The 25,244-nt window shown below is 42.6% G+C and overlaps 1 protein-coding gene across 4 annotated transcripts; it reads right to left on the minus strand.

The window, feature by feature from the left end:
- Positions 1-763: 763 nt before the first annotated feature.
- Positions 764-24,881, minus strand: LOC143764617 (transcription factor HES-5-like). 4 transcript variants are annotated; one of them, XR_013213236.1, is made up of 5 exons: positions 24,614-24,881; positions 20,956-20,982; positions 19,168-19,337; positions 17,987-18,186; positions 2,544-2,681 (listed from the first exon to the last, which is right to left on the minus strand). XR_013213236.1 is itself a non-coding variant. In XM_077250378.1 (3 exons), the coding sequence occupies exons 1-3, from the start codon at positions 2,882-2,884 to the stop codon at positions 1,101-1,103; spliced, it is 462 nt and encodes a 153-aa protein (XP_077106493.1). In that variant the 5' UTR covers positions 2,885-3,119; the 3' UTR covers positions 764-1,100. The 4 variants fall into 4 exon arrangements, 1 of the variants encoding a protein (XP_077106493.1); XR_013213235.1 differs by lacking the exon at positions 2,544-2,681 and adding an exon at positions 14,212-14,348; XR_013213237.1 differs by lacking the exon at positions 2,544-2,681 and adding an exon at positions 14,212-14,348 and having other exon boundaries at positions 20,793-20,982.
- Positions 24,882-25,244: the final 363 nt, after the last annotated feature.

The raw sequence follows: 25,244 nt of genomic DNA on the forward strand, positions 1-25,244 counted from the left end.
ACAGACATTCTAGGGAGGAGCTACAGGCAGACACAGACATTCTAGGGAGGAGCTAGAAGCAGACACAGACATTCTAGGGAGGAGCTAGAGGCAGACACAGACATTCTAGGGAGGAGCTAGAGGCAGACACAGACATTCTAGGGAAGAGCTAGTGGCAGACAGACATTCTAGGGATGATCTAGAGGCAGACACAGACATTCTAGGGAGGAGCTAGAGGCAGACCCAGACATTCTAGGGAGGAGCTAGAGGCAGACATTCTAGGGATGAGCTAGAGGCAGAAGCAGACATTGTAAGGAGGAGCTAGAGGCAGACACAGACATTCTAGGGAGGAGCTAGAGACAGACACAGATAATCTGGGGAGGAGCTAGAGGCAGACAGACATTCTAGGGAGGAGCTAGAGGCAGGCACAGATATTCTAGGGAGGAGCTAGAGGCAAACACAGGCATTCTGGGGAGGATCTGGAGGCAGACACATACATTTTAGGGAGGAGCTAAAGGCAGACTTGGACATTCTGCTGCAAGTTCTTCTGAAACCGCAGTTACACTTTGAAATGATCTTTGCAAACACCTTTGCTCAGATTTCAGCTGCACAGATAAAGCCAAACTGTGCGGTCTCATGTCTGACAGCAGATTGGAGTTAAACTGTAGTCTGTTTCCAAGGGCAACCATGAGAATTGCGAACATAGTTTTACATAATTGATTTTCTTTGATAAAATAATCAGCAAATACTGTTTTTATTAAACTTGAATTACAAGGTCAACAGATTTTTTTAATGTAAAATATAATTGTTTTATTATCTTTCAAATATAATATCTACATATAATATCCAGTTCTTTCCACATCCATTATTAGTTATTATACAACCTTCTTATGTACAATATAGATAGCTGGTGCTTGCTAAATTTACGGGAAATAATATTTATAAGTTCAACATGAAGCAACTATTGGTTAAAAAAAGAACTTTTCTACTATGGGACACATGAGCTGGATTGGCATCCGGTATTGTTAATGTCACCAAAGTCACCAAGTCCACAGGTGACAGGTGAAAAGTAGCTGACAGAGGGTGAAATACAAGTCTGTATGACAAAGCATCACAGTCCTTTACCATGGTCTCCAGATGACATGTTTCAGGGTCCGCTCTGAGTTGGTCGGTGATGCACCAGGCACTTCGCTGCCCATTATGTAGCTTCTGCTGAAATGCTGCATGACTTTTTCATTGGCCTGGTCCATTTTCCCGGGATACGATAGATAGTGCATAGTCTCCTGTAGACATTGGCTGTAACCTTGGAACGTTTTTTTTGTAGAGCTTGATGTTGCTATATAGTTAGAAAAAAATATAATAAAACAAAAAAAAAAGGAAAAATCAACATCCTTTACATTCACATGGGCAAAGACTATACAGTAAAGTAAGATATAATAATAATTATGCACAATTTCTTAAAGGGAGTGTTCATAGTATCCCCAGGTGCTACCCCTATGTGGTCACAGTAGGGCAGGCCACATGACACCAATATCAAGGGTGGAAGAAGCACCAGCAGCCATACTTTTGAGCATTGGTCAAGGGGAGCCAAATACTTTTAGCACTATGATTACAGCGCACCATAAAAATCCATGATTCTGACATCTGATCTGAAATGTTTCATAATATGGAATTTATCAGGTCCATCAATGGCAACTATCAGGTACATGTTGGGTGGCATACTTAGACCAATGAATAGTTTAATAAGCATGGACTGACCTGGGCTAAAAATGGCCCTTGTTCAAGTCTGTGGCCCTTTGCATTCCAAAAGCTCATTATCATTCACCCCTTTATGTGTCTGTGATAGAAGCTGTTTGCTGGCTTGGAGGTAGAAGTGGGCCCCTTGTGTCTTGGGCCCCTGGTACCTGCACAGTTTGTACCAATGATATGTTTGTTCCAGATATTAAGATTGGTGATCAATTATTTCAGATAATTTTAGATAATTCCAGAACATTGTAGATAAAGCTTTTACTGTGAAATGACAAACGAAGGCTGTATCCAATGCAATGCACCTGAGAAAATCACGAACCTCCATTCAATTAAAAAAAAATTCTAATAATCCAACATCTGATAAATCAGGAGCATTTCATAATCTGGCACCTATCAGATCCCACTTATATTAGGAACATATGATCCTGATCGATAAATGGTGTCATTAAATGGGCGTCCTATGTAGCTAAGGATAGCCTGGACCTCCAGATAGTGGTAGCCTGATGCAAGTGCAACCCTTCATAAAAGAGTCCTAGGCTTCATATCTGACAGTTTGATATAACCTGAAGCAAATAAAAATCTATAATAGTGTTTTTGCCTAGCATGTGCCCTCTATAATACCGGAGTCTTCTTAGCGGGAAGCCCTTGGGCCTCTTTGCGAATAATACTCATGTATAACTATTACTTATGCACCTCATATAGATAGGATTCCGCCAGTGGATAAATGAACACTTTACACCATTACCGTAATAGTGTGCAGTGCAGTACTTACCATTCATCAGCATGTGGCGCTTTTTCAAATAACTGACCGTCATCTCCAGAATGTCGGCTTTCTCCAGTTTGGTGTTAGGCTGATGGCTCTGAAACTCACTCTCCAGCAGCAATCTAAGTTGTCTAATGCTGCTGTTAATTCTGTCTCGTCTCAGCTTTTCCACCTCCGGTTTTCTCAGTTGCTGTAAAAAAATAAATAAATAAAATCGATTAAGCCCTGATTGACATATATCGATTGTTAGCTCTAATGGACAGGACCATTCCATCCACAAGTTATGTTGTGAGTTTAAGATTTTTTTTTACATCACCTAATACCTACCCTGAAGGCATTTTTGCACTTTTGACCATTATTGCAGGACTCTGCAGAAGTGCCGGTGGGCACCATTTTTAATGCACTGGTCTTACAGATATATCTCTGATGACTGATAATTCTCCTTGTGGCAGATGTGAGACCATCCCCTCTTTATAAGTGCATATCAGCAGCTGAATCTGTGAGTCCTGAGCTCTGTGAAGTTTCCCACAGTCGGTAGCCAATCACGGGCCCCCCCAAACAATACGGAGGGCTTCAATTACTAGATGCTAAATTATCTGTGGAACTGCCTCAGGATAGCAACCCTCTGTTCAGCAGCAGGTGGAGGATGGAATGACAATGGGGTCGGGGCTGGTAATGATACATTAGATTCTGGGAAAGGCTCGTGTGGCCTCCAGACACGTGCTTCATCCACTGGATCAAATATCTGACATTGGAGGGAAACTCAGGAGAGGACACAGTGCCAAGACCGCCGCGTGACAGTTGTCATCATCTATTACATTGTGCCTTTGTCTTCATAGTGGGTGAGTGGACAAGATATAACTGTAATTAGCAAAAATCTTACCCAGTCCAGGTTTATCCGGGCCCTTGGGGAGACACAGTCCTAGTGGGCCCCTCTTCGTTTTAAATTATTGCTCTTAGAGGTCCAATTTTTGGGGAGGCGAGCACCTACATATTTATTTTCTCATTTTGGCTTTGAGTATTGGAAAATATACGATAATACCTTATTATTTAGGAGAGCCTTTCACTCAACGATACCAAATATGTTTGCTTTTTATTTATGTTTCGAGAAAAGTCAGAAGGTGATGTGAGCCTTTCTGATTTATTATTTCTTTTATTTTTTTTACATTTGATACTGACCCCCTTCCCCCAAGGCTAGGGTCGTATGACTGTTTTTCTCTCATCCGAGATAATCGGTCCAGTTATGTTAATCACACTCTGATCAGAGCTTGATCATAGTGTGATCTGACTTTCTTGCAGGTGTAGAAAATGAAAAAAAGTTTCTGCACCTTCTCCATTCAGTCTGTCCGTGAAAATCGCAACGCACTCAGATGTCTTCCGAGGGTGGTCTGATGTTTTCTACTGACCTATAGACTTGAATGGTACGATCTGTTTGTCAAATCAAGAATGCTGCGGTTTTTTTTCTCGGACCACACGGTAGGAGGAAAAAATCAGACACTTGCACAGCCTCGTTGAATAACATAGGACAAGTGCTATCCATCAAAAAAAAAGGATACTACTAGTCAGTATATATATATATACACAATATATATAAATTGCTTTATGATCATGGCCAATGGTGTGTTATGTTGGGGGCTGAAATGCTCTATGTAAAGTGTTTAAGGCTGGGTTTATACATTGTGCATTTGATGCAGATTCTACATGTATATTTCTGTACTAAAGGTACCTTCACACTGAACAACTTAACAACGATAACTATAGTGATCCGTGACGTTGCAGCGTCCTGGATAGCGATATCGTTGTGTTTGACACGCAGCAGCGATCTGAATCCCGCTGTGATATCGCTGGTCGGAGCTAGAAATCCAGAACTTTATTTGGTCGTCAGATCGGCGTGTATCGTTGTGTTTGACAGCAAAAGCAACGATGCCAGCAATGTTTTACAATGGTAACCAGGGTAAATATCGGGTTACTAAGCGCAGGGCCACGCTTAGTAACCCGATATTTACCCTGGTTACCATTGTAAAAGTAAAAAAAAAAAACAGTACATACTCACCTTCTGATGTCTGTCACGTCCCCCGGCGTCCGCACTGCTGCTCAGAGCTTCCTGCACTGAATGTGTCAGTGCCGGCCGTAAAGCAAAGCACAGCGGTGACGTCACCGCTCTGCTTTAGGGCCGGCGCTTACACAGTGCAGGGAAGCGGACGCCGGAGGACGCGACAGACACCGGAATGTAAGTGTGCAGTGTTTGTGTTTTTTTACATTTACACTGGTAACCAGGGTAAACATCGGGTTACTAAGCGCGGCCCTGCGCTTAGTAACCCGATGTTTACCCTGGTTACCCGGGGACTTCGGCATAGTTGGTCGCTGGAGAGCTGTCTGTGTGACAGCTCTCCAGCGACCACACAACGACGAAACAGCGACGCTGCAGCGATCGGCATCGTTGTCTATATCGCTGCAGCGTCGCTTAATGTGACGGTACCTTAAGTGTGATGGTGTGATATGCTATGTGGATATCATTTTTTGTGTATATTTCTATTTTACTGATTATCATGGTGTTACTGTATCTTGTAGGATGAGTTGTTATTTGCCATCTGATATTCTCCCCACAGTTCTGTATTGTTATCTCTCCACAAGGTTAGTGAATAATGTTGTTTGCTAATATGCTAATGACATGTTGACCTAGCTTGTTGAAACAATGAGCCCCTGAGACCTTCCCCCTCCTGGCCTGTGAATGAGGAGGGAGACTTAAAATATCAGGGAGGTTAAACACAGAGATCAGTCTTGTGTGGAATCTTGGTGTGAAGAGCATATCAGAGAGAAAGAAGGGAATATGGACTGTTATCCTCTGTGCTGGATTGTTGGACTTGTATTCTGTAACTGAACTGCATTCGTGTTCTGGAATATTTAATCCTTTGTGTGATGGATCGTATATATATATGGACCTTTCGTGTTTTGCCTAAATAAAGGTCTTGGAATTGTTCACTATTCTCTTGTTCTGTTGATTGTGTGATACCGGAGACGGAACCCGTGACACTAAGTATCTCTGCATCAAACATCCATTAATATTTTCCGCACTTATTTATGTGCTTTTTTTTGTTGCAGATTTGGAGCCAAAAAAGCCCTGCATGTATGAAATTAAGTTAAAGGGAACCTATCATCTGATTTATGCTTCTCGAACCACGAACATCAGGAGTCAGACACACTCTGTATTCATGCAGTCTGTATGTTTTCTGAAAAGCTGGATTTTATTTTAGAGAAAACATACCTTTGAAAATCTGGCTGAGGACTATACTCCTCAGACAACTGGTCCAACACAGATGCCTGGTGGCTTCTCCTCGCCCTGATCCCTCTGACCGACAGGTCAAAACTGTACCGAATGCGCAAGGTGTGAATGCAGTCTAGTACTCTGGTACTATTGTGGACTTTGCATGTTGATTACAAATAAACGTATTGTAAATTTATCAAACGATCTATTAATATAATTAGTGATGAGCGAATATACTCGTTACTTGAGATTTCTCAAGCATGCTCGGGGGTCCTCCAAGTATTTTTTAGTGCTCGAAAATTTAGTTTTTCTTGCCACAGTTGAATGATTTACATCTATTAGCCAGCATAAGTACATGTGGGGATTTCCTAGCAACCAGGCAACCCCCACATGCTGGCTAACAGATGTAAATCATTCAGCTGCGGCGATGAAAACTAAATCTCTGAGCACTAAAAAATACTCGGACAACCCCCGAGCGTGCTCGAGAAATCTCGAGTAACGAGTATATTCGCTCATCACTAAATATAATACATTATCGCAATGTTTTTCTGAGGAACATGTGAGCCGCTTGATGATGACAGTAATAAATCGCGCACAAGAGGAAGTTGGGATCACAATTTCCTAATTGGATTATCACTGAGGGTCTCTGGCCCATGACCCCCCATTCATGCCAGTTTTCTATCCTTGTGTTCAATCTATTACATCACTTCATTTGCATATAAATATGTGATTTCAGAGGCTTCATTTGGATAAGAGGGTATTGAGCCTGCTTTAGGGTGATTAATTGGGTTGTGGGAGGTTAATTTCATGAGAACTGTCTGAGCATTATTCAAACTCACTCCACAGAAAATTAAGATCTCTAGTAGAGATGAGCGAACCTTTCAAGGTTCGTTTGGCCGAACATACCCAAACCCCATGGAATTCAATGGGAGGCAAAACAAATCACATAGAAAAAAAACCTTCAGGGGGAGAGTGGGGCAAAAATCTGACAGAACAGCTCAAATTATGGGCAGACACCAGGAAAAGTGGCATCAATTGAGCCAGAGTACAAATAGTATAAATGTGCAGCATGGATGCATGAGACAGGGCCTGGTCCAGCATTTCTAGCTTTCTAGCTGAAACATTGATCAGTAACAGGTGGATGAGTGACAAGTGTAGACCTGGTGTTCTGCGAGGCCTGCAAAATTCAAGCAGCACACATGAAGGAGACCCAACCTGGAGTCCAAACATTTCCAAAAATGAGGTGCAGACATGAGAAAAAGGGGCATCTATTGACCCACAGTAGAAATTTGATAACAGCACAGGAGCAGTTAGCCATAGGCCATGCATGAGATATCAGGGTCTGGGCCACAAGTTATAGCTTTGAATTTAAGTTTAAATTGAGACGAGGTGGGTGAGGGATCGGTGTAGACCGGCTGTGCTGCGAGCCCTGATACATCATGCAACAGCTCAAATTGTTCTTCTGCTCAGCCTCAGGTGGCACAAGTATCATTTTCGTAGACTACTATTGTCAGAAACATTTAAGGATAGTAGCACAGGTAATTGACTGAAAGTAAGTGCAGTCCTGCTGATCTGGGATCCCAACTGCTACAGGCAACCAAGACCCAACTTGGAGTCCAAACATTTAAAAAAAATTATTGTCACACACCACTAAAGTGGCATCAATTTTGCCAAATTATAAATATCTCTTCCACTACAAGTAACCCACCAGATAGAGACCCAACTTGGATTCTCCACATTTCCAAAAATTATTGTCACGCACCACTAAAGTGGCATCAATTTCCCCAGAGTAGAAATAGTATAATGAGGCTCTGAAACACCTTCTACTACAGGCAAGCCACAAGATGGAGACCCAACTTGGAGTCTCCACATTTCAAAAAAATGTTTGCAACATCAGCAGCAGTAGCAACAGCAGCCACAACAAGGTGTCACAAACTCAATAATGCGAGACCAGTGTACCACACTAAAAACTACACCACTGCCTAGTCTGCACAGTCTGCGACTGGGGTGCAAAAGTCATTGGAGATCCATGACTTGTTTATTTTGATGAAAGTTAGGTGGTCTACACTTTCAGGGGACAGCTGGATGCATAAGGATCCAAACCCTACTGATGGCATTGATATTGAGCTGAAGATACTCCTGCACCATCCTCTCCAGTTGATGAAAACGTGTCAGACTTGTACTCTGTTCTGCTGGTGCATGGGCTGGTATAAAAAGAAAATGTGTGGAACGACTCACAGAAATTACTTCTACCACTTACACTGCTGCTGCTAATACTGCACCACAGTATTAGCTGAAACGATTTTGATTAGGAAACGTGGTCTGTTGCCTACACAACAATATTAGCACAAAGATTTTGATAAGGAAATGTGGCCTGGCGTCTGCAAAATAATATTAGCCCAAAGATTTTGATTAGGAAATATGGCCTGGTGCCTGCACCACAATATCAGCCCAAATGATTTTGATTAGGAAATGTGGCCTGGTACATGCACAAAAATATTAGTCCAAACGATTTTGATTAGGAAATTATGCCTGGTGCCTGCACCACAGTATTAGCCCAAACAATTTAGAATGGAAATGTGGTCTGGTGCCTGCACAACACTGTTATCACAAACTAGTTAGATGCTGGAAGGTCGATTTCACACAGGATCCTATGTAGATGAAGTATCTGACAATAAACCGCCTATCTAACTATCTGACAAATTGCAGCAGGAGCAGCCTCCCTGCGCTGTTACATTGACAAAATGGTGTCACCAAAACAACATGTTCACTTTTTATATGGAGAGGGACATGTGACTTCAGCAGCCAATGACAGAAGCCCCTGTGTTTGGACGTTGTGGATGGTTTCTGCGCCCTGATTGGCAGCCGGAATCTCCACACATTAAGTTAATTAAAAAAATAAATAACAGTCCGCCGCTCCTCTGACCCTCCCCATCCCCCGCTCATCATACAGCACTATTATCCTAGTCCTAACAAAACCATTAGTGGAAATGTGATCATTTACTGAACTGCTCTGAATTTTGCACACTTTGAGGGAAAATGGTCAGGAATCCAAACACGAATCCGAATGGTGAACAAGTTTGTTCATCTCTAATCTCTAGGACAGTAATCTGTAGTCCTTGCTCTGTAAGGTTATTTTGCACCGTGTTTTGCTACGCTATTTTCCTTGAAGCCTACAGAAACAGTTGTGTTATGTACTGGCTCTTTAAGAAACCACTGAGCAAGTGCATAATGCCTATAAAATGGCTCGTATGCCTATCATGGGCTGAGGCTGACTATAGCTATTGCATATGACAAGTGATAGATACACTATATGGACAACGTATCGGGACACCCTCACATTACACTATTACAAGCTTTAAGTAATATAGACACCACAAAAACACTAGTGCATGCCCTTATCATCTCCCGCCTTGACTACTACAACCTCCTACTCTCTGGCCTCCCCTCTAGCACCCTGGCACCACTCCAATCCATCCTACACTCTGCTGCCCGACTAATCTACCTGTCTCCCCGCTATTCCCCAGCCTCTCCCCTATGCCAAGCCCTTCACTGGCTTCCTATCGTCCAGAGACTCCAGTTCAAAACCCTAACTATGACATATAACGCCATCCACAACCAGTCTCCTCCATACATCTGTGATATGGTCTCCCGGTACTTACCTACACGCAACCTTCGATCCTCACAAGATCTCATTCTCTACTCCCCTCTCATCTCTTCTTCCCACAACCACATCCTAGGCTTCTCCCGTGCTTCCCCCACACTCTGGAACTCTCTACCCCAACACATCAGACTCTCGCCTACCATAGAAATCTTCAAAAGAACCTGAAGACTCACCTCTTCTGACAAGCCTACAGCCTGCAGTGATCCTCAACCTACTGAACCGCTGCACAACCAGCTCTACCCTCTCCTAGTCTATCCTAACCGATTCCCTGCAGACTGTGAGCCCTCGCGGGCAGGGTCCTCCCTCCTTATGTACCTGTGTGCCTTGTTTTTTGCTCATGTTTATTGTATTTGTCTATACTTGCCCCCTTTTCACATGTAAAGCGCCATGGAATAAATGGAACTATAAAAATGTATAATAATAAAATAATAATAATAATATGGAGTTGGTCCCCCTACAGCTGTACCAGTTACTGATCTTCTGGGAAGGTTTTCTATAAGATTTTGGAGGTGTTTGTGGGAATTTTCGCCTGCTCATCCAGAAGAACATTTGTAAGGTTAGACACTGATGTTGGAGGAGAGGTCGGGCTCAAAATCTCTGTTCCGGGGGTGTGGGATGGGGTTGAGGACTGAGCTCTGTGCAGCTGGTCCTGCTCTTCCACACCAAACTCTAAGAACAATGGCTCCAGTTCATCAAGAGCAGCAATGTTCACGCCAGTTATGATGGGAGCATGCTGGAGTCAGAGGTGCTTCGTTAATTAAGAGGCACACACCTCTTAATGAATCAGGAGCATCTGACGAGCGTCTGACGAGCGTCGGTCTCGCTGCAAATCTTTCTTCAGTAAGGGTATGTGTCCACGTTCAGGATTGCATCAGGATTTGGTCAGGATTTTCCATCAGTATTTGTAAGCCAAAACCAGGAGTGGAACAATTAGAGGAAAAGTATAATAGAAACATATTCACCACTTAAGCATTTATCATCCACTCCTGGTTTTGGCTTACAAATACTGATGGAAAATCCTGACCAAATCCTGATGCAATCCTGAACGTGGACACATACCCTAAGGGACTGGGGTAAGATTTTTACATCATTCTATCCGATGCTCGGCATTGTGCTTGGTGATGTGAGGCTGCATGCAACTACTCCGCCATGAAGATTCTGGCGGGGGCACAGTTTTTGTGCTGAAGGTAATACCAGAGGAGGTTTGGACTCTACTAGAGGAGTCTACAGTAGTGGCTACTTTTTACCCTCTCCCTATTGAAAATCTGTGCACACTCTTGCAGAACCACACTAATGCATGTTTAGCCATTAACTTTTGGTGCATGGCCACAGCATTGCCTAAACAGTCAGTTCTCTTGCATCTGTGAAACGTGGATGAGGGGTGCAGCAGCAATCAGCAGACACGCACAAATTTTAGATAATATAATATAAATATTTACTAAACAGTTTATAAACAAAGGAAAGGATGGTAGGCAAACAGCGTATAAGTAACAAATACAATGACAGCAGTTCCTCTCAATAACACAGACTAAGGCCTCTTTCACACATCCGTTTTTTTAGAATCAGTCACAATCCGTTGTTTTTAGAAAAAAACGGATCCTGCAAATGCTGCTGCTGGATCGGTTTTTTTCCCTTAGACTGGTATTAGCGACGGATTGTGACGGATGGTATCACGTTTCATCTGTCCTTATGACGGATCCGTCATAAAGTCGTTGTCCGTCGGCCTGACACAACAGACCTAGGAACGTTTTTTGTGTAGCCGTCTGTCGTTGGCTATAATGGAAGCCTATGGGCACAGGATCCGTCGCTGTCCATCAGAAGACGGAATGCAGTGACGGATTCCTTTTTTTTTAAACTGAGCATGCCCGGAAGAATTTCTATTCCTTTAATTTAACCCATTTTTCCAATCAGGGAGAAAAAAATCTCTCTCTCTCTCCTTCAAATTCTGTTTCTTTAAATTCTGGCTGCAGCTACTTCGACAGATCCGTTAAAAAAAACGGATCCAGCACATCAGTTTTTTACAATCGGCACAGGATCCGTCTTTTCAACACTGACTGATTCTAAAAAACGGATGTGTGAAAGAGGCCTATACGTAGGTACAAAAAATGAACAGTTAAAAATACAACGCGATTATCCCTTTCTATGCATAAATCTATCAAACGTCAGTCTTGTGCCAGTACTTTAGTAATCATCTACTCCGAGCAGTTTTCGAAGTGTCTCTTACAGAAAAGGCATTTTTACCTAACCAACTAGACCTCTATGAGACTATTTATATATGTGCATATATATTTAGATGTAAGATGGTACCGGTACGTCCTGACACGTCCTCTTTCCTTGACCAAACTAGCTATCCTTTCATTAAAACAAAGACGCAGTTTGATGTCCAGCCTAGGCCTGTGTCTAAATACCCTAGTCACCAAGGCTGATTGTTTTATTTTGTTTTTTGGTGGGTTCCCAATCCTAGCACCAGGCACATACAGGTGCTTCTCACAAAATTAGAATATCATCAAACAGTTAATTTATTTCAGTTCTTCAATACAAAAAGTGAATCTCATCTATTATATAGAGTCATTACAAACAGAGTGATCTATTTCAAGTGTTTAATTCTGTCAATGTTGATGATTATGGCTTACAGCCAATGAAAACCCAAAAGTCATTATCTCATTAAATTAGAATAATTAACAAAAACACCTGCAAAGGCTTCCTAAGCATTTAAAAAGGTCCATTACTCTGTTTCAGTAGCTCCACAATCATGGGGAAGACTGCTGACTTGACAGATGTCCAGAAGGCAGCCACTGACACACTCCACAAGGAGGGTAAGCTACAAAAGGTCAATGCTAAAGAAGCTGGCTGTTCACAGAGTGCTGTATCCAAGCAAAGTAATGGAAAGTTGAGTGGAAGGAAAATGTGTGGTAGAAAAAGGTGCAGAAGCAACTGGGATAACCGCAGCCTTGAAAGAATTGTTAAGAAAAGGCCATTCAAAAATTTGGGGGAGATTCACAAGGAGTGGACTGCTGCTGGAGTCATTGCTTCAAGAACCACCACACACAGATGCATCTAGAACATGGACTACAAGTGTCACATTCCTTGTGTCAAGCCACTCATGAACAATAGACAACGCCAGAAGCGTCTTACCTGGGCCAAGGAGAAAAAGAACTGGACTGTTGCTCAGTGGTCCAAGGTGTTGTTTTCAGATGAAAGTAAATTTTGCACTTCATTTGGAAATCAAGGTCCCAGAGTCTGGAGGAAGAGTGGAGAGGCCACAATCCAAGCTGCTTGAGGTTTAGTGTGAAGTTTCTACAATCAGTGATGGTTTGGGGAGCCATGTCATCTGCTGGTGTAGGTACACTGTGTTTTATCAAGACCAATGTCAGTGCAGCCGTCTACCAGGAAATTTTAGAGCACTTCACGCTTCCGTCTGCCGACAAGCTTTTTGGAGATGGAAATTTCATTCTCCAGCAGGACTTGGCACCTGTCCACACTGGTAATAGTACCAATACCTGGTGTAAAAACAACAGTATCACTGTGCTTGATTGGCATCAAACTTGCCTGACCTTAACCCCATAGAGAATCTATGGGGTATTGTCAAGATGAAGATGAGAGACACCAGACCCAACAATGCAGACGAGCTGAAGGCGGCTATCAAAGCAACCTGGGCTTCCATAACACCTCAGCAGTGCCTCAGGCTGATCGCCTCCATGCCACGCCGCACTGATACAGTAATTGATGCCAAAGGAGCCCCGACCAAGTATTAAGTGCATTTATTGTACATACATATCAGTAGGCCAACATATCAGATTTTACATTCATTTTTCAAGCTGGTGTTATAAAGTTTTCTAATTTACTGAGGTAATGACTTTTGGGTTTTCATTGGCTGTAAGCCATAATCATCAACATTAACAGAAATAAACACTTGAAATAGATCACTCAGTTTGTAATGACTATATAATATATGAGATTCACTTTTTGTATTGAAGAACTGAAATAAATTAACTTTTTGATGATATTCTAATTTTGTGAGAAGCACCTGTATATCGCAAAAAGAGTGAAGGAGTCAAGCCATTTATGTCTCACTCCATTTCATAATACGTTTTTTTTTTGGACAGTCCATTTATTCATGTAAATTCTTAGGTTGTGAGATCATGAGGAACATGTAAAGGGGACCCGGCCTCCAGATGGTCTATAGAGCAGAATTACAGCTTAACACCCAGTGCGGTCAGATCCCCCATGATGAATGGGGAGCGGCACACTTCTATTGTGCTCAGGATGAATACTTTCAATAGAAAACAGTGTGGGAAAACTTAGCAAACTCAAACTCACACAGTACTGCCAAGAAGCATGTCCGAGCAGCCGCTGCCCCATGGGCTGACACCTGCCGGGCATCACTGCTTCCATCAAGTGATTTTTACTTAGGGGTCAAGGTAACCAGTGCTTTCATCAAGTTTCATTGACAAATGGGAAAAGTCAAGGGACTGGGACACTCGACATGTTACCGTGTTGCTTACCTGCTCCTACCTTATAGTCACTTTGACCATTGAGCCTCACGCACGCACGCGATAGTGTCTGTGTTGCGGCACACAGAGTCTACCGTCTGGACTCAGTGAGACACCATATGGTTTCACATATTACCAAATTAATCTTCTAGAAACAATATTTTATTTCATGGAAGATGTCACAATGTTTTTAATATATTATTTTTATTATAATTTTTCCAATATACTTTGTGTTTCAGTTTTTATTTGAAGATCTCTGCTTGCTGTCACTCAATGGGGATCTTCGTTGCTTACATCTAGGGGATCGGGCAGCACGGTGGCTCAGTGGTTAGCACTGTTGATGTCGCGCTGGGGTTCTGGGTTGAAATCCCACCAAGAACAACATCTGCAAGGTATGTTTTCCCTGTATCTGCATTGGTTTATTCCACTGGTGCACTGATAGGGATAATTTATATTACAAATAGAAGAAAATGATCAGCACATCCAAACTAGTGTGAACAGGTGCCAAATAACTATAGAAAAAGATTAAGTTACACCCTGAATTGCTAAGAATCATAACTTTAGAACACTGGAACTGTATTGCTGCCATAGAAAATAGGAAATTCTATTTAGATTGTGAGCCTCAATAGGGACAGTGATGATAAGCGCTGCAGAATATAATGGTGCTATACAAGAAAGGCATAATAAATAATACAGGAAAGATAGATATCTTTGTACCGTGTGTTAGCCAGTAGATATAAAAATATTTAGAACTAGATGGTGGCCCGATTCTAACGCATCGGGTATTCTAGAATATGCATGTCCACGTAGTATATTGCATGTAGAAAAGCCGAGGAGACACCATCACGCGTTTCTCAACGCAAGCAATGAATAGCCAGGTCTTTCACCGGGAAGGAACAACCACGGGAAGGGCAGCATCCAATAAAGGAAAACCACCTATGCCAAAACATGGTATCCATCCACAGACAGCTGTTTCGGGGTATTTGCCCCTCATCAGCGTGGAGTAGGAAACTGGCTATTAGGAGCAGTGCCTAGTGAAAAGACTATAAACATAAGGATGAATGACCTCGGGGAGATCAAAACATCCAACACCGCGGCATAGGTGGTTTTCCTTTATTGGATGCTGCCCTTCCTGTGGTTGTTCCTTCCCGGTCAAAGACCTGGCTATTCATTGCTTGCGTTGAGAAACACGTGATGGTGTCTCTGCAGCTTTTCTACATGCATTTGCATATTTCCCTTTAGGGATGGGGGCAGTGTTCTGGATCACTGAATTGAGAAACACGTGATGGTGTCTCCGCGGTGTTGGATGTTTTGATCTCCCCGAGGTCATTCATCCTTATGTTTATAGTCTTTTCACTAGGCACTGCTCCTAATAGCCAGTTTCCTACTCCACACTGATGAGGGGCAAATACCCTGAAACAGCTGTCTGTGGATGGATACCATGTTTTGGCATAGGTGGTTTTCCTTTATTGGATGCTGCCCTTCCCGTGGTTGTTCCTTCCCAGTGAAAGACCTGGCTATTCATTGCTTGCATTGAGAAACACGTGATGGTGTCTCCGCGGCTTTTCTGCATGCATTTGCATATTTTCCTTTAGGGATGGGGGCAGTGTTCTGGATCACTGCGTTGAGAAACATGTGATGGTGTCTCCGCGGTGTTGGATGTTTTGATCTCCCTGTGGTAATTCATCCTTATGTTTACACGTAGTATATTGCACAGCCCACATAGTATATTGCCCAGCCACGTAGTATATTGCCCAGCCATGTAGTATATTGCCCAGCCACGCAGTATATTTCCCAGCCACGTAGTATATTGCCCAGCCATGTAGTATATTGCCCAGCAACATAGTATATTGCCCAGCCCATAGTATATTGCCCAGCCGCGTAGTATATTGCCCAGCCACATAGTATAATGCCCAGTCACATAGTATACAGCACTGAGCCACGTAGTATACAGCACAGACATGTAGTATACAGCACAGACACGTAGTATACAGCACAGACACGTAGTATACTGCCCAACCACGTAGTATATTGCCCAGCCACGTAGTATATTGCCCAGCCACGTAGTATATTGCCCAGCCACGTAGTATATTGCCCAGCCACATAGTATATTGCCCAGTCACGTAGTATACAGCACAGAGCCACGTAGTATACAGCACAGACACGTAGTATACAGCACATACACGTAGTATACAGCACAGAGTCACGTAGTATACAGCACAGACACGTAGTATACTGCCCAGTCACATAGTATTTTGGCCAGTCACGTAGTATGCACCATATCCCTGTTAAAAAAAGAATTAAAATAAAAAATAGTTATATACTCACCCTCCGTTGGCCCCCAGATCGAAGCAGCCGGTTACCGATGCTCCTCGTGCGCTCCGGTCTGAAGAGTGCATTGCGGTCTCGCGAGATGATGACGTAGCAGTCTCGCGAGACCGCACGTCATCATCTCGCGAGACCGCAATGCATGGAGCGGTCACCGGGGCATCGCGAGGAGTGTCGGTAACCGGCCGCTTCGATCTGGGGGCCAACGGAGGTTGAGTATGTAACTATTTTTTTTAATTATTATTTTTAACATTAGATCTTTTTACTATTCAAGCTGCATAGGCAGCATGAATAGTAAAAATTTGGTCACACAGGGTTAATAGCAGTGTTAACCGAGTGTGTTACACCGCGGTCAACGCTGCCATTAACCCTGTGTGAGCGCTGACTGGAGGGGAGTACGGAGCGGGCACTGACTGCGGGGAGGAAGGAGCGGCCATTTTTCCGCCAGACTGTGCCCGTTGCTGATTGGTCGTGGCTGTTTTGCCACGACCAATCAGCGACTTGGATTTCCGTGACAGACAGCGGCCGCGACCAATGAATATCCGTGACAGACAGACAGACAGAAAGACAGACAGACGGAAGTGACCCTTAGACAATTATATATATAGATTGAGAGTCCTCAGTGGTTGATACCTTTTAATGGCTAACTGAAAAGATGGTAACAAATTGCAAGCTTTCGAGACTACACAGGTCTCTTCATCAAGCAAAGACTAAAAGAAATTCTGAAGAATCACATAGGCAAAGACTAAAATATGTGATTCTTCAGAATTTCTTTTAGTCTTTGCCTGATGAAGAGACCTGTGTAGTCTCGAAAGCTTGCAATTTGTTACCATCTTTTCAGTTAGCCATTAAAAGGTATCAACCACTGAGGACTCTCAATCTATATATATAATAAATAATAATAATTGTAACAGGGGATAAAATAAATGTATTTTGGTTGTTTGACGAATGCAGCTTAGATAAATATACAGTAAAGAGTTGTGTATCTCTGCGTCCATGATTCGACCACGATAGATTATTAATTATCCACTTGACATAATGAAGATTCCTGTGAAATGACAACAAGCAGAGGTGATGTGCCGCAGGACTCCTGGCCAGAACACAGTAGTGTCCGTACATCTCAGTCCATGCTTGAGCCGTGAATGTCGGAGTTGTGAAACTTACCTTAGCGCTCTTTCAAATGGCCGTATTATTGGTCCGAGGGCGATCAAACAAAACATCAGATAGCACTCAGAGCAATGTTATTCTCTGGGGCCATGCACATCTCTGATTTTTTCTTTGGAGAGATTCTAGACGAGGAAAAAAATTGCTAAATCCCCAAATTTGATCCGACATTCGGATCACACTCAGCCACGCTAGTCAATTAGTGTGTGGGAAATATCTGACTGCACTCGGATGACATCTAAGTGCAGTCTGATTTTCATGCACTGACACAATGGAGAAGATGGAGAAATTTTGATCTCCATCTTCTCCTCAGTCCTCTCTTGTCCACAAGAATCGGATCACACAATGCTCTGATCAGAGTGTCATTTGCATAATCGGCCCGATTCTCTCGGATGAGAGAATCTACGGCTCTCTGCACCTATAGTAAGAATAAAATATTTTCTTAAGGTGGATTCTCCATCTGTATTTCCTTATGTCGACGTTTGTACACTTGGACTCTAGTGATGATTTGTCATTACATGTGTAAAGGACATCGCAGCACTCACCCATGCCCAATGTCAACCTAATTTTTTTGAACTTACCTACGAGGTGGCGTACAGTTAATTTTTGTTGTTTTCTGCAGATAATTGTCATTTTGAATTAATCTTGTAAGAAGGAGGAGATATCTACAAGTGGCGGAGAGTTCTAGGCAAGAAGGAACAATGGTCGCTTCATTCAATTAACTGTTCTCGGAGTGTTCAGTGGTAAATGGCCATTGATACAAGAGTTTCCCAGTCACCGGCTGTAAATGAATGAGATTAAATGATGAATTCCAGTCCCCGGGGAATTATATACAGGACCACCCAGCCTGGCTGGGGACTCTTTCCATGCAGGAATGTGATGAAGTCAGACAGAAACAAAAATGAATTCATTCTAAAATAGGGCAGAACGTCTGTGCTGCATAATATTCACCCCAAAAATATTCAATACATTTTTTCCATTACATTACTGGGGAGTTAAAGGGGTTGTCTGGGATATGTATAATATTAATATTTGTGAACTGTAAATGGTTTTCTAGTTTTGGAAAACCACTGTCCACCGTCTGCAGTATTGTTTTTTTTTAAACTGTGCTTTACTCACCTTCCCCAGGTTCAATTCTGAGTCTGTCACTGTTTCCAGTGTCTGTTATCATCTGCAGCACCGATGTCACGTTGAAAATCCAGCAACTTCTGAGCGCACTGATTGGCTGCAGCGCTTATGACGTGACTTCAATGCTGCAGACGAAAACAATCACCAGGAACAGGGACAGAGACTCAACTCTGAACCCGGGAAGGGTTTGTTTTTTTAAACACACTGCAACCAGGAATAGGGGTTTTCTGAAACCTTAAAACCCCTTTTAACTAAAAAAGAACAAAAAAATAGCCATTGGAAAAAAGTCATCCATTTTTATGGGGTTCAAGCTAAATTTTATTTTGCCATTTTTTAGCTATATCTGCTTTTCGGAAAGGTGATACAATGTAACAAGTCGCAGTTGTGTGAACCGGACTTGACCTAGACACATTTCGATTCAAAGCCAAGCAGAGATCTTGAAAACATTTTTATATTAAGATCAAAATTATATTGTAAGATGGCTTTTTTTTTCCCAGAAGACTGTAAGACCCCTTTAATTCTTGCTCCGTGTTGATAAATCATGGGGGAGAGGACACAATGAGGTAATGGTCCCTGCTTTGTCCTCCTGGAACGGGCTCAGGGACAGTTCCCAGAAATGGAATGTGTCACTTACTATTAAATTGTGCTTAGCTTGTGAGGAGGGTCACATTTACTGCGCGTTTCCAGCGCTCTGTTCCCACATCGAGGCCTTTCATGAGTTGGGTGACCCTGTCTCCAGCTGTTGCTTTGTTGAGCCGCGCAGTTCAGTCAGACACACGTCTATTGTTCTCTACAGGCCGCGATCTGTGGGAAATTTCAACAAATTCATTGAGGGAACATTTACATTGTGATGACAGAAATAGCATCTCTGTCCGGAGACCCATGGGGAATGGTGGCCACGCTTTACCCAAGCAACGTCCTGTGTTGTCCTAGGACTCGTGGCTTGTTTTACTGTACTTTCTCGGGTTTTTATTTGTTAGTTTCTACATATATTTAACTATAAATGATTAAATCAATGTGCAAAATGGGTGGCCCCAGGGTATATAAAGTTTGAGCTATTTGCCTTATTTTAAGAAGGTTGCCTCTGGTGCAAAAAAACTTGCAAAATACTTGGTCACTTGATATGTCATCGCTAAGGACAGGACATCAGCACTTATGTATAGTCGGCAAGAACATGTACGAGACTGGCAGCCGAATGCTAATGGGCATCGTTATAAGGCCGAATTCAGACGAGGGCATGAAAAATCATCCGATTTTCATCCATATTGTCAACCGTATTTCATCCATGTGTCTATAACGTGGCGCAGAGCGATAGCCGTGAGCGAGACACTCGTCTGTGGTGTCCTGACATGTTACATGAAAGTGGAGGTCCTGGCTGGGTGTGTGGACTTCTGCCGTGCAGGCCACATGCAGCCGACGTTGTGGTCTGGCCAGGACCAGATGTTTCACAGTTCAATGAGGTAGACCAACATTAAAAAAAAAAACATTTTACTGAACTGCAACTTGATAAGGATTCTATACAAGAGATAGAAGGTACATTGTCTTATGAGTGTTTCCTTTACCACTTGAAGCATTTTCCACACAGTTTCCTTCCTCTGTAGTTTTCTCCAGGGCTCTCTATGTACACTGATTTTCCCAACTTCACCATAACCCAGCTTTAACTCTACAGTCCTGATCAGCAAGCGTTATCAACTTGTTCTGCTGGTCCGTGCTCCTATTTTTCTTTCTGGCGCTCTAGAACACTCACTCGCGACCCTTTACTAGTCCCATGTACTCAGTCCATTACCTTACAGCATTATAAACTCAGGATCTCACGGCTAGGCATCCTCTCCTAGGACCCGTCTCCAGAAGGCCACTCTGTCTGTTAGTCACATGTCATCTGGATCTCGATATCCCTTCTCTTCTGTCTCTTTTCACTTAGGGTCACCCCAGAATGCGGCACTGCTCGCCTTGGACCTATACGTTCACTAACTATGCATTCCAGGCCTTATCAGTATCAGTCTTCGTAACAGAAAACAATCACTTTCCCTTACACTAGACCCTCCCACCGTGGGCTAGGCCCAATTAATAACTCTCACTGTCTGTTTCAGCTAGCTGTTGCTGGGCAGAACATCACTAATAATGTAGGATATTATACTGCTTCACATCACAGCACATATCAACATATATATTAACTCTCACTATTGCTATGGTCAAATTACACACATCATTAACGTATTACGCCATTCACATTACACAACACAGTTCATATGACATTACAATAACGTGATTTGTGTCTTCAGGTGAAGGAATTCGACATCAGCAGTCCACCTTCTTAAACGTCATCTGGTTGCCCGTTTCCTATGTTAATAATTGCAATGTATCCATAAAAATTGGATGCACTAAGAATGATCCTTACGATATCCAATTTTTTGTTGCGCACCTGTAGATTTGAATAGGCGAGTATCATCTGTAATACAGAAGAGAATAGTGCACGCTGTGATTTTTTTTATACGGACAAATTATCATCTGGACTGCTCTAGTCAGGAATATTGGTCACGTATTGCCTATGTATTTTCCAATTTCAACAGGGACACATCATATATGTATAAAACGCTCCGCTGAACAAGCCCTATGTCATGTCAAACAATAAGGTGCGTATTTGCAGATTTTTCTGCACCACAAACCAGTATGTTTTTTATGTGTGTTTTCCCCATTCATTTAATAATAATAATAATAATAATAATTATTATTATTATTATTATACATTGTGAAAGACACTGCAAAAAAAAACTTAACAGTGTCTTGTAAGTGGGTCAGTGTTAATATTTGGTCACAAGCACAGCTCTGAGCAAAGTGAGAGACTCATACAGTTAGGTCCATATATATTTGGACACAGACAACATTTTTCTAATTTTGGTTATAGACATTACCACAATGAATTTTAAACAAAACAATTCCGATGCAGTTGAAGTTCAGACTTTCAGCTTTCATTTGGGGGTATCCACATTAAAATTGGATGAAGGGTTTAGGAGTTTCAACTCCTTAACATGTGCCTCCCTGTTTTTAAAGGGACCAAAAGTAATTGGACAGATTAAATAATTTTAAATAAAATGTTCATTTCTAGTACTTGGTTGAAAACCCTTTGTTGGCAATGACTGCCTGAAGTCTTGAACTCATGGACATCACCAGACGCTGTGTTTCCTCCTTTTTGATGCTCTGCCAGGCCTTCACTGCGGTGGTTTTCAGTTGCTGTTTGTTTGTGGGCCTTACTGTCTGAAGTTTAGTCTTTAACAAGTGAAATGCATGCTCAATTGGGTTGAGATCAGGTGACTGACTTGGCCATTCAAGAATATTCCACTTCTTTGCTTTAATAAACTCCTGGGTTGCTTTGGCTTTATGTTTTGAGTCGTTGTCCATCTGTAGTATGAAATGACGACCAATCAGTTTTGCTGCATTTGGCTGGATCTGAGCACACAGTGTGGGTCTGAATACCTCAGAATTCATTCGGCTGCTTCAGTCCTGTGTGACATCATCAATAAACACTAGTGACCCAGTGCCACTGGCAGCCATGCAGGCCAAAGCCATCACACTGCCTCCGCCGTGTTTTACAGATGATGTGGTATGCTTTGGATCATGAGCTGCACCACGCCTTCGCCATACTTTTCTCTTTCCATCATTCTGGTAGAGGATGATCTTGGTTTCATCTGTCCATCTGTTGTTTTTTTTTAGCAAAGTCCAGTCTAGCCTTTTTATTCTTGATGCTTATGAGTGGCTTGCACCGTGCAGTGAACCCTCTGTATTTACTTTCATGCAGTCTTCTCGTTATGGTAGATTTGGATATTGATATGCCGACCTCCTGGAGAGTGCTGTTCACTTGGTTGGCTGTTGTGAAGAAGTTTCTCTTCACCATGGAGATTATTCTGCGATCATCCACCACTGTTGTCTTCCGTGGGCGCTCAGGTCTTTTTGCATTGATAAGTTCACCAGTGCTTTCTTTCTTTCTCAGGATGTACCAAACTGTTGATTTTGCCACTCCTAATATTGTAGCAATTTCTCGGATGTTTTTTTTTTCTGTTTTCGCAGCTTAAGGATGGCTTGTTTCACCTGCATGGAGAGCTCCTTTGACCGCATGTTTACGTCACAGCAAAACCTTCCAAATGCAAGCACCACACCTCAAATCAACTCCAGGCCTTTTATCTGCTTAATTTAGAATGACATAACGAAGGGATTGCCCACTACTGTCCATGAAATAGCCTTGGAGTCAATTGTCCAATTACTTTTGGTCCCTTTAAAAACAGGGTGGCACTTGTTAAGGAGCTGAAACTCCTAAACCCTTCATCCAATTTTAATGTGGATACCCTCAAATGAAAGCTGTAAGTCTGAACTTCAACTGCATCTGAATTGTTTTGCTTAAAATTCATTGTGGTAATGTCTATAACCAAAATTAGAAAAATGTCGTCTCTGTCCAAATATATATAGACCTAACTGTATAAAGCAGGGTTACACCGAAATTGATTTTACATTAAAGGGAATCTGTCACCCTCTGTGAAGTTTTTAAACTATTAATATGGGCCTACAGGTGATAGAATGGTTAAACTAGTCATACATGTATGCCCATATCTTGAGAAATCGTCATTTCTTTATGCTAATGATTTCTTTCAGGCTCTGGAAAATACAGAACCTGGAAGAAAACTCTGCCTCTGGGCTTCATTTACGTTCCACCCCCTCCATTCAGCACCACAGTGCCCTGTGAGGTGTATTGGTGGTCCGGATGACTATGGGCTGTGCATTATACTATATGGAGGACTATGGGTTGTGCAAGTGACAGGAGCGCATAACAACACTGCTATACGCCCCCAGTCACGTACATGGCGACGTAAGATGCTGGCCTCTGAATGACCGGCAGCGTATATTACCTCGCACGGACCCAATGGGTCTTTGCATCGCAACAGACTTCCGCTGTATGTGCATCCTAGGACGCACATCCAGCGATTATTTGCTGGTGTCGGCAGGCCTTTCACCCTCCGGGTCCTGAGGCGATCGCTACGACTGCGGTAGCTACATCCCTGGTTACTGTGTAAGATTTCTTAATGGTGGGAAACGTGGATCAATTGACCTGGTGTCTATCCTGGTAAGGGAGCCTCTGGTTTAAGGAAGGCACTTTTTAGAGAATGTAGCATAAGCTGAGCGTTCCTGTGAATGAGGGAATTGAGAGAGATTTATTGTGTTACACATTTTGCATTTGAGCCCAGGAACTTTAAAGGGAATCTGTCAGTAGGATCGACCCCCATAAGCCGTCTATATGGGCATGCAGGTCATAGAAAGATTAATAAAAATATACCTTAATATCTGTGACCTGATATCTTATTCGTAAGAAATCCATGTTTTTCTTAATATGTAAATGAGCTGTTAAGATCTATAGGTCGGACAGAGTTTGATCAGAGTGACATTGGTATAATCGGCCCGATGCTCTCGCATGAGAGAATCGAAACCAGCGTGAATGAACCCTTACTGCACGACCGGGGCTGGTGACCGCTGTTCTAATGACTGGTGGGAGTGTGAGAAATGGGCCCCTAGTGATCACACAGTCACACAATTACGCCTATCCTTGGAAGTGTGAAAAATGTCCTTTGTATTACAAAAACCCCTTTAAAACAACAAAATGTATTACATCTGGGATTGATGGGTCCAGAATAATGAGATGTTTAGGATTATTAGACACTAGTAATGTGACTGAACATGATACATCTTCTGCTAACACTTTGTGCTATAGATTTACCTCATACTCTGTTCCCGTTCAGTCTCTATCTGGTCTATCAGATTTGTTTTTATGGGCTCTTATTGTGAGTGAGATTTTTTTTCATGTTCAATGCCAGGTTCCTCCATGTGCTGACTATTAAAGGCACACTTCCTGGCTTTGATGATGGGAGTTGTAATTCACAGGCACATGTCAGGCTCGCTTCACAGACAGGAGCTTGTAAAATGTCTGAGGTGAAGGCCGCCTGCCTGAGAGGACCGAACATGGCCGCCATGACAACTGTTTGCAGCCAAAGTACATATGATCTATCGAGCATAGAGGGGTCCTATATAAAACTTACATGCATAGTTCACACCAAAAAATGTCAGATTTTCATCCACAAAGAACGGTCGAGGGATAAAAGGATGGTGTTGCCAGGGGGTCTGTGTTTGACCCCCAGTATCTCCTACCTGGCAAAGCTGTCCTGCCCTCCCTCCCTCGTTAATTATCACAGCCTTGGAGGTTAGGCCCCTTTCACACATCAGTTTTTTGCTATCAGTCACAATCCGTTGGCTCAACGGATCGACTGATCCTTCGCAGATTGTGAAAAACCGATGCGACGGATTCGTTTTTCGACGGATCCGACTAGCGGATCTGGCTAATTGGATCTTAAATAAATCGGAGCATGCTCAGTTAAAAAAAAACGAATCTGTTGTTGGATTCCGTCATTTGACAGATCCGGCACCCACAGGCTTCCATTCGAGCAAACGGCAGATTAAGACGGATCTGTCGATGTCCGATTTTTTGACGTACACATAAAACGTTACTTTGTCTGTCGTGTCTGACCGCCGGACAAACAATTTTCGACGGATCCAGCGAACGACGGATGAAATGTGAGGCCACCTGTCGCAATCCTTGCTAATACAAGTCTGTGAGAAAAAAACGGATCCAGTCGCCATATTCATTTTTTCGAAATTCAACGGATTGCGACT

The sequence above is a fragment of the Ranitomeya variabilis genome, chromosome 4, assembly GCF_051348905.1.
Source record: "Ranitomeya variabilis isolate aRanVar5 chromosome 4, aRanVar5.hap1, whole genome shotgun sequence".
Lineage (NCBI taxonomy): Eukaryota > Metazoa > Chordata > Amphibia > Anura > Dendrobatidae > Ranitomeya > Ranitomeya variabilis.

Coding starts and splice junctions, on each gene's coding strand:
- LOC143764617 (XM_077250378.1), bottom strand. CDS start 2,884: ATGGTGCCCACCGGCACTTCTGCAGAGTCCTGCAATAATGGTCAAAAG. Junction 2,682..2,818: donor AGTGCAAAAATGCCTTCAGG/GTAGGTATTAGG, acceptor ATTTTTTTACAG/CAACTGAGAAAACCGGAGGT. Junction 1,316..2,500: donor GCGCCACATGCTGATGAATG/GTAAGTACTGCA, acceptor CTAACTATATAG/CAACATCAAGCTCTACAAAA.